Below are 7,818 nucleotides of genomic sequence, written 5' to 3' on the forward strand. Positions count from 1 at the left end.
AGGGTGCAATACCTTCCCAAGTCATAACAAATAGTAAAACCTTGTAAACTTTGGGGTGAACTACCTTCTAAACTGTCAAACATAAAGCACTTTTTCTCAGGAGGAGGACAACAAACACGTCCTGAATTCTGTTGATTTTCACAATGTAACTGGATTACTGACTTTACCAAAGATTATGTATATCCAGTGAATGAGGAAATATCCTGAGTAGAAGGGAGACTCTTAACTCCCGGGAGTCCAAGTGTTACAGTAAAGGAAGAAAATATTTTGGCCTGCTTAGCCTGCCGGGCCAGGTTATCATCAAAGTCCTTGGTACTGTATGTTAATTTCTCTATGACATTCATTCAAGAATTGCCCTGATCAGTCACTGAACAACCTGGGGAATCACTTAAGAAGCCATGAGTTAAGGTTGCTGTGCTATTTGCTGCTGTTTTTGAAGACCTATCCTTTTTTAAGTAGGAACATCTTTCAGTTATTCATATTCTCATGATACTTGTAACTCCCATTCTAGCACTGACCCGTTTGAATGGCTTTGAGAAGAAACTTTTGAAGTAATATGTCCTTATGTAACTTCCATGAAACAAAAATGCTTTTGCTTTCATTCTGTGAGAAATCTCTAAAATTTAATGGTATTTACTGAAGCTATAAAGGCGGCTGAAATATGAAGTGTCCCTCCCCTGAAAATCAGGTACTGATTCAGTATTTCTCACCAGTGTTTCGTCGTTGGAAGTGTTTTTCCTAGTAATGTGTCCGTCAACGTCAAGGATCCGTGAGACAACCAGAAACTACGAATAGTAATTAGGGCCTGGGATCCACCATAGCTTCACACCTTTTCTCCTTCGTTTGAAACTCAGCCAGGTATGTTTTTTCACCTTTAGAAGCCGTTAAACAGCCTCCCCACAACGACATACAAGTCAAACGCACAGTCATCAGTGCCAAAGTGTGAAAAGCACCCAGTGGGTTTTTCCCTGTCAAGGGGTAAAGTCTCCCTCCGGCTCACTGAACGTGAAGAGCTTCGGGATAACGAATGAGGCCAGAAGACTACAATTCCCAGCAGGCATAGCGAGAGCGGGTCACGCACGCGCAGCCAGCCCGTGGGAATTAGTCCGCGAAGGGGGTTCTGGGAGGGAAATGGGAGCAGCCGCGCGGCGGCTCGCTGTCGGCAGGCTTCCCGATGTGCCGGCGGCGCTGTGGCGCGCGTGCCGAGCCTACAGCACATCGCAGGCTTTCGCGGAGGTTCTACGGCTGCCACGGAGGCAGCTGACGAAACTCTTGTTCCCGCTGCAGGAGCTCGAGCGGCAGCTTGTCGCGGACTCTAGGCCCAACCTTCACCTGAAGATCTTCGACCCGGGCCTGGAGGACATCGGGAAGGCGGAGAGCATCTTCACGGCCACTGCTCAGAACCGCATCGAGTACCTCAGCTCCGCCGTGCGTCTCGACCACGCCCCGGACCTCCCCAGACCCGAGGTGCGAGCCCCAGCTGCCAGCGAGTCGTGGAGGCCTCGGCAGGGATCTTGTTATCACCTTTTTCTTGTCATCGAACAAGACAAATTTTCGAGTTGTGTGTGGACGCATATATGATTATTATCATCTTTTGCCTGTTTAAATGAAGTATGGAAAGCATGCCCAAATTAGACAAAGTGAAGAACCTGAAAAGTATAATCGTTTTACAATGAAGCGATCTTTTCAATATGTAAATTTTCTCCCAATCTAAATTTACTACCAAGTGCAAAACTAATTATTATATATAGATGGCAACAATACAGATTTTTTAAAAACTTCAGTCAAATTTCATGGGTATATTTTATGCATGTCATAGAGTTTGTTCTAAGTTTGCTAAAAAAGGGCACGGATCTTATATATTCTCTGCACCATTGCAGTAGAAACTTTTATTCTAGTATGTTGAGAACTGCTGTAATAATTTAAGTAGTCAGAACTCAGTATATAAATCATTTACTAATTTTGAGATAGCATTGCTTTTCTACTTACACTTCTAAATTGCTGGACTTTTGTGTAATTTGTTTTTAAAAGTTCAGTTTTATTATTTATGAATTATCATTTATAAATGGCATAACATTTGAAATTTATGCAGGTTTCACCTGACTCCAGTCTTGCAAAATATATAGCATCCCTGGCCCCTGCCCTCTAAATGCCATCCAGTCATATTGATAGCAAAAATGCCCTTGCAGTTTTGCAAAACACCTCCTAGAGGGTGGTACCACTTTTAACCACAGGTTGTTACTGTACCCTCTTCCTTTTCAATACTACATTAAAAAACGGGAGTGAGCCATGTATATTAATGGTTAGTATTGGGAACATTTCATTCCTCTTTTAGTTAACAGTTGTGTTCCAAGCATACCCTGGGAGTTTGTGGGGATATGTGGCTCTAAACATGTAGTTGTTCTTTAAAGTCAATTTTGTTGAAATGCATCTAGTTTTTAAGTTCAAAAAGCTTTGTAAATATAGAATGCTTAATGAATGTTGCAGATATTCTTGAGTAGCATAGTGTAAATAAAAGCACAGGTTCTAGATACAGATATCTTGAGTTCAAATTCCAACTCCTTCACTTTCTAGCTGAATAATTTTGGGGGCAGTTTTTAGCCTCTCTCTCTAGTTTTACTATCTGTAAAATGGGAATATTACTATTACCTACCTCATGGGAATGTTGTAAAAAGTAAATAGGAAAATATATATTAAGTGCTTTGAACAGTACCTGGCACATTGAAATTATTCAGTAGGTAGTAGCTGTATGTTATTTGAGGCTAAGCAAATTTCACATGGCTAAGCAAGACTGAACAGTTTTACAGATATTTGCAGCTAATACAACATAAATATTATATAAACTAGTACTCAATTATCTTCTTTTCCTTCTGTAAGGTGTGTTTTATAGGTAGAAGCAATGTTGGAAAATCCTCTTTAATAAAAGCTTTATTTTCGCTGGCCCCCGAGGTTGAAGTCAGAGTCTCCAAAAAACCGGTATGTTGAAATGTAAAGTATTTTTTTGAATTATGTCTGAATTGACCAAGAGGACTAATAAAATGTCAGGCAGTTCAAGAAGTCATAATTACTAAGTTCCTAGAAAAGTGATGTCTTTCAAACAAGTATTTAAAAGACATTTCTTTAATGTCTGTGTATTTCTCTGAAGAAAAGGAAGTGTGTCTGGATTTATTTTAGTAGTCTTGGGGAAATCTACGTTTGTGCAGATCTTTTCCAAGAGCTGACAAATAGTGTTCTATTGTCATTCTATATTTGGTTCTATAATGATCATCTAGTTCTACACCGACTTTAGAGGAAATAACTTTAAAGTTTTTTCTTTCCTCCTATAATCTTTTTTATCTTGCTAACATATATATACACCAATCAGAAGGCCCCCAGTTTACCCAGGGCCAAATTTATGTGCTTATCATCTCAGGCCTAAATGCCATTGGAGCTTTCTGTCGTTTTCTTCTTTCTCTGCTTCCTTCTCAATGACATAGACTCTACCAATTTCTAAGATGCCCTCTTTTCAAAGTTCACCCCCAAATCCCCTCACATTACCTGTCCATAGCAAAATGTTTCCACCCACCCAGTGCTCACTGCCCCCCTTTCTTTGTGTTGGAACACTTCCATGAGGCTTCACTAGTCTTCTCTTGCTTCCCTCCTCTTCACAGAGATGATTCCCTGACTCCATCAGTATATTTGATTGTTGTCATTTGTTAATCCTTCTGTCTTTACCCCAGCCCTACCTCACCATAACCAAGCTAAACTCTCACTTCTAGGTAGGGTGGTTCCTTTCCTACTGTGAGAGGATAATGAAATAAATGTATTCTTAAAACTCTTAACATGTAACTCTAAAACTAAAATCACTTGCCTATAGGTAGACATATAACCTGATTGGTAACCTAAGCACCATTTATAAAATCTTTCCTTTGAATTACTTTTTTCTACGTTCCAAACAATTGAGTTTTTAAATTGTTTATATTAATCTTTCCTTTTCTGATTTATGAATGTCTGTGGACACAAAACCATGGAGAAACCACTTTTTTATTATCTTTATATCAATTTTAGTTGCACAGATTATTTTATAGTGTTGTGCATGCCTTTTGAAAAGTGATTTAATGGAAGCACTAAACCCTATCTTTTGAAACCTGCAAAAATCTTGATTTTAGGGAAGCAGTTGTGTAGGTGTAATAAACTATCAGTCTTTGCATCTAGGTTTTATGAAAACCTATATGACTGTGAGTAAACATTTAATTTATTTGTGCCAAAATTTATTTTTCTTTAAAAAAGAGCTATATTATTCATCAGAGAGTATTGACTAATGCAGCGTGGTTTTTTCACTGAGAGAGCTAATGAAACAGTAAAAACTCCAAAATATTCTGCCTACATATTTCTAATACAGAATCTAAAGTTCTTAAATCATATAGATTTTTTTTTTTAATGCAAGGAAGCAGTAGTATCTGAGCTTATCTCTAGCCACTTCCTTTCTGTCTTTTCTTGTATCATCATCATCATAACTAGGATTATATGCCAAGTACTTAGGCTTTTAGTAAGTATTTGTTAATTGAATAGAAAATATTTTGAGCCATGAAATATATAAAGGGCAATTTTAAGAAAGTTTTTTCCATTTACTTTATCAGGGGCATACAAAGAAAATGAATTTTTTCAAAGTTGGAAAATACTTTACATTGGTGGACATGCCAGGCTATGGCTATAGAGCACCTGAAGATTTTGTTGACATGGTAGAGACCTATTTAAAAGAACGAAGGAAGTAAGGAAAAAATTTTCTTACAGTAGTTAACATGTTTATTCCAAAAGTGTGTTTTCATCAATAAAGCATTCTATACATGATGAATAATTCAATTTTATCAAATGACTTATTTTAGAAAGTCTGTTTTATTCTCATAATATTCTACAACACAATGTTTAGAACCAAGGTATGTACTGTTTGCCTAGTTTTTTCCTGTGGGTTAGCTTTAAATTCAAGTATTTTCCTAAATTGAGACTATAAGTAGTACATAAGCAGAGTTTATTAGTTTTCCATACCAAAGCCTTAGCTGACTAATTTTGAAAATGAAAATTTGCTAGGATATATGTCAGTTAATATGGTATTTACCAGATTTCAATAAACTTCAGAAATTCCTAAAATACTTCTGACATCACATCCTCTGTAAATGTTACCTTTTTTGTCTTTTATAGGTACTTGAGTGGCAGGTCTATGTTCTTAAGCATTGCACGATGTATAGAAAAATTAATAGTAAACTTTTGAAGTGTAAAAAGTGTTTACAAGTATCTTGTTGTGGCTTTACATAGAAACCAAAATGAAATATTCACACAAGAAAATATAAAATTGATTTATCTTTTAGTCCTAAAGTAATTTTTGAAAATGTAGACATTTTTATGATAACTTGTAGTTGATTGGTTCTCCTATCTCTCCCACCAGAGTCGAAGCTCTGCTCAACTCTAAAGTTGAGGAAGGGGCTTACTCATATTTGTATCCAGTCCCAGGCAGTGTCTTATATTCAGTACATGAATAGAATATAATTTTTAGTGAATTTAGTTATTGAAAGTAAAGAGCATTGAGACCTGTTATACTGTAGGTTGGACTTCCTGGTGAATTGAGAATTCCTTTTGCTGAAAGACATTTTAAAATTCTGGATTGAGAATTATTTAAAGGAAGATTTTCTTAGTATAGTGAGGGTTGAGGGGAGAAATGAATGAGTGTATTTTATATTGCCATTCATCTTCATTTCTGCTTTCTTGTAGTTTGATGAGAACATTTTTATTAGTGGATAGTGTTGTTGGAATTCAAAAAACAGACAATATTGCTATAGAAATGTGTGAAGAATTTGCATTACCTTATGTGGTAAGTATTTCTCTTAAATCATGGCTGCAGTTAGAAATACCGGGGGCGGGGTGGGGTGGTGCGGGGAGGCGCGTGTGCGCGCGCGCATGTGCGTCTTAGTGAGTGAGCAGGTCTTGCCTCCTCAAGATATAAAGGAGTAGCTTTTGAATTATCTTGTCAATTATCAGCCATTAATATTAAAATAAGTTCTGTAGTACTTTCATTCTCTTTTCCTTCTCTGAGCTTTAAGTTTTCAAAATTATAATCAAAGTTTTTTGAAGCTGTTCCTTTAGTGTTCCTAAATGCTTTTCTTTTTCATGTTGTTTTTGTTAATGGCAATGTATTGGTCTACAACACATTAGTAGCTCTTGAAATGCAGCTTGACAGATAGTACTTGTCAGAATGTAAATAAAATGGCAACTGAAAAATTTGCTAAACTAATTTGGAATTTAAGAGCCATTATACTGACATAGCAGGCTTCAGCCCACACAAACAGGATTTTTATATTCCTAAAGCAAACAGAATTTCTTCCAGGAATATCTTACCAGTATTCTTTCTGTTAATTTGTCCTAGAATAGAATACAGATTAGTACGTTGGTGTCCACATTTATTTTGCTTTGTGAGTTTTCCAGATAAAATAGTTACTTTCTAAGGGCAAGTGAACAACTCATCGACTATAATTTGGTTTCAAAAAATATCAGAACACCACTAAAATGTAAGTTTAATGCAAATCAAACCATGTTACTAGTCAGCAACTTTTTTGTGTTCTTGGTGTCATGGAATTCCTAGGGTTTGCAAAAGCCCTGTGAGGCATTAGAGATAACCTTTCAGTTAGTTATGAGGAGCCAAAGGATTGCTAAACATAGTCTACATAGTAAAAAATGCCCAAGTAGTGCCAAACTGGTTTTATTAAGGGGTAATTTTTGATTTGGTATCACAGGTACCAGTTCGTGAAATCATATATTTTGCACAGTTTAAACTTTAAAGAAATACAATTTTTTCTTTGAAAAAGAGGTTGTGATAGAGGAATTATGTCTCTTTAAATGTCAGCATATTTGCTTTATAAGGAAAGACTCCCATTTGAAGGGATTCACATGTCACTGGAAACCACACACTTTGTGCTTCTCCTTTTGCCATTAACATTTTTGATAACAAAAGCATAAATGATTAGTCAGGAATTTAATTTTATAGACATCCCCCAGGAATACCTGACAGATCAAAGTTTTATTTTTTAATTGATTTTGTACCTATCCCTGACTTGAACTTTTTCTAGTTTATCATTGTCTTTGAATAAATAAATTATTCAAAGTAATTCTTTACTAGTAAGCCTAGTAAATTCTAGGCTTGCTTGGAATATAACTGTATGTAACTTGGAATATAACTATAGTGGATACAGCCTATATCAAATAGCTTGATTTATAATTTTTCCTTCAGGTTGTTACATATAAGGTAGAACCATTTTGTAGATCAAACATGATTACAAGTTTTGACAATATGGATCAGCTTGATAATACTAATTCATACAACTTAGACCAGAAGATATGCAATAGTCATATGGAACATTTGGCTTAAATGGCAATTGCAAATAGAGCTCCAGGGTCCTTTTCATCTATCTCAAATCCAAGATATTGTGGCCCTGTTATCATTAGAGCACCATGAAACAGCACACACTTATTATATGCTTTATACATTGTGAACAATAACTCATTTAATCTTCACAGTAACTCCTTCAGGGTATATTGCTTTTATTTTATAGATGAGAAATTTGAGAGATGAAGAAATTTGCATGGGTCACCTAGTTGTTTTTGAACCTTTGTAGCTAAAATGTGTAAATATATTTATAATGCTTAAGTATTTATTTTCTTACAGATGGTATTAACAAAAATTGACAGATCTTCCAAGGGACATCTTTTGAAACAGGTGCTTCAGATCCAGAAATTTGTTGACACTAAAACCCAAGGATGTTTTCCTCAGTTGTTTCCTGTAAGGTAAGG

At 36.0% G+C, this 7,818-nt stretch overlaps 1 protein-coding gene across 3 annotated transcripts in view; it reads left to right on the forward strand.

Annotated features, from left to right (window-relative positions):
- The first annotated feature begins 1,093 nt into the window (after positions 1-1,093).
- GTPBP8 (GTP binding protein 8 (putative)) overlaps positions 1,094-7,818 on the forward strand; it is a 44,849-nt gene continuing 38,124 nt past the window's right edge. Inside the window, exons 1-5 of one of the 3 annotated variants that reach the window (XM_036929563.2) lie at positions 1,094-1,467; positions 2,878-2,976; positions 4,620-4,750; positions 5,746-5,845; positions 7,694-7,812. In XM_036929563.2, coding sequence (XP_036785458.1) covers positions 1,132-1,467; positions 2,878-2,976; positions 4,620-4,750; positions 5,746-5,845; positions 7,694-7,812 — 785 coding nt within the window. In that variant the 5' untranslated portion in view covers positions 1,094-1,131. The remainder of the gene's footprint in view (positions 1,468-2,877; positions 2,977-4,619; positions 4,751-5,745; positions 5,846-7,693; positions 7,813-7,818) is intronic. The other 2 variants (XM_057502626.1, XM_036929564.2) reach the window with 2 other exon arrangements.

Source organism: Manis pentadactyla, chromosome 1 (assembly GCF_030020395.1).
Source record: "Manis pentadactyla isolate mManPen7 chromosome 1, mManPen7.hap1, whole genome shotgun sequence".
NCBI lineage: Eukaryota > Metazoa > Chordata > Mammalia > Pholidota > Manidae > Manis > Manis pentadactyla.